At 46.6% G+C, this 894-nt stretch overlaps 1 protein-coding gene across 1 annotated transcript in view; it reads right to left on the bottom strand.

Annotated features, from left to right (window-relative positions):
• The window catches only part of AGBL1 (ATP/GTP binding protein like 1), a gene marked incomplete at its 5' end in the record, with an annotated part of 203,599 nt that overhangs the window by 186,916 nt on the left and 15,789 nt on the right, over positions 1–894 (bottom strand). Inside the window, one exon of the mRNA XM_031055887.1 lies at positions 380–527. Coding sequence (XP_030911747.1) covers positions 380–527 — 148 coding nt within the window. The remainder of the gene's footprint in view (positions 1–379; positions 528–894) is intronic.

Here is an 894-nt window from a genome sequence, read left to right as displayed (position 1 = left end):
AGGATCCTGCTGCCCCAAGTGAGTGGAGACACCTTTGGTCTGTGTTATGACTGGTGTAAGCACTGATGGTTTGTGCTCAGCTTGTCCTACAGAGAAATTTCTTTTCTCCTGCAGCATTCTGGGCTTTACAGCTGACAAAACAAGGCAATGACACCAATGATCACAGAATGGTTTCAGTGGGAAGGGACCTTAAGGATCATCTCATTCCAACCCCTCTGCCATTCCCCTGGACCAGGTTGCTCAAAGCCCCATCCAACCTGACTCTGAGCACTCCCATGGATGAGGAGGTGTGAAATCAATCCTCTGTGTCATCTCAAAATCTGCACATAGCCAAGCAGCTCCAACCATTATCTTATCTAGGTGGACATGTCAGCATTACCATCATTGTGGAGTAGGTGTAGGGGTAGTGGTAGGCCAGGTAGCAGACATCATCTTTGTGAGGGAACTTGATGCTGAAGGTGAGGGTGTAGTAGAACCTTCTCCTCACACCTCCTCCTGCAGCTGCACTCCTGCAGCGGTAGTGGTTTCTGCAAGGAGAAAAAGAAGAGGAAAGTAAATGCCTTTCACTTCTAGATGTGCGTTTGAAGCAGCCATGGGAAAAAAAAAGCATTCAGAGAAGCATCCACACAACAGGACACAAAGCCCAGTAGGGAGTTGGGAGGCAGAACTTCACATGGCAGTGCAGGTCACTGCCAGTCATGTGCTGCTGAGGGATGGGAGCACTCTCCTAGGAAAATAAAATCCATTAATGCTTCATTTTGTTAAGATGCAAATAAAGAAGCAGTCAGCTAACAGTAGCTCATATAGCAGAGTCCAGACATGTTTAAACTGTGCATTCAGCTAAAATTGCTGTATTTCTTCAGATATTCACATTATCTTGCTCAGAGAGGCAGG

This window comes from Geospiza fortis, unplaced genomic scaffold (genome assembly GCF_000277835.1).
Source record: "Geospiza fortis unplaced genomic scaffold, GeoFor_1.0 scaffold171, whole genome shotgun sequence".
Taxonomy (NCBI): Eukaryota; Metazoa; Chordata; class Aves; order Passeriformes; family Thraupidae; genus Geospiza; species Geospiza fortis.
The sequence above is the reverse complement of the archived record's forward strand: the minus strand, read 5'-3'. Positions and strand labels throughout refer to the sequence as shown.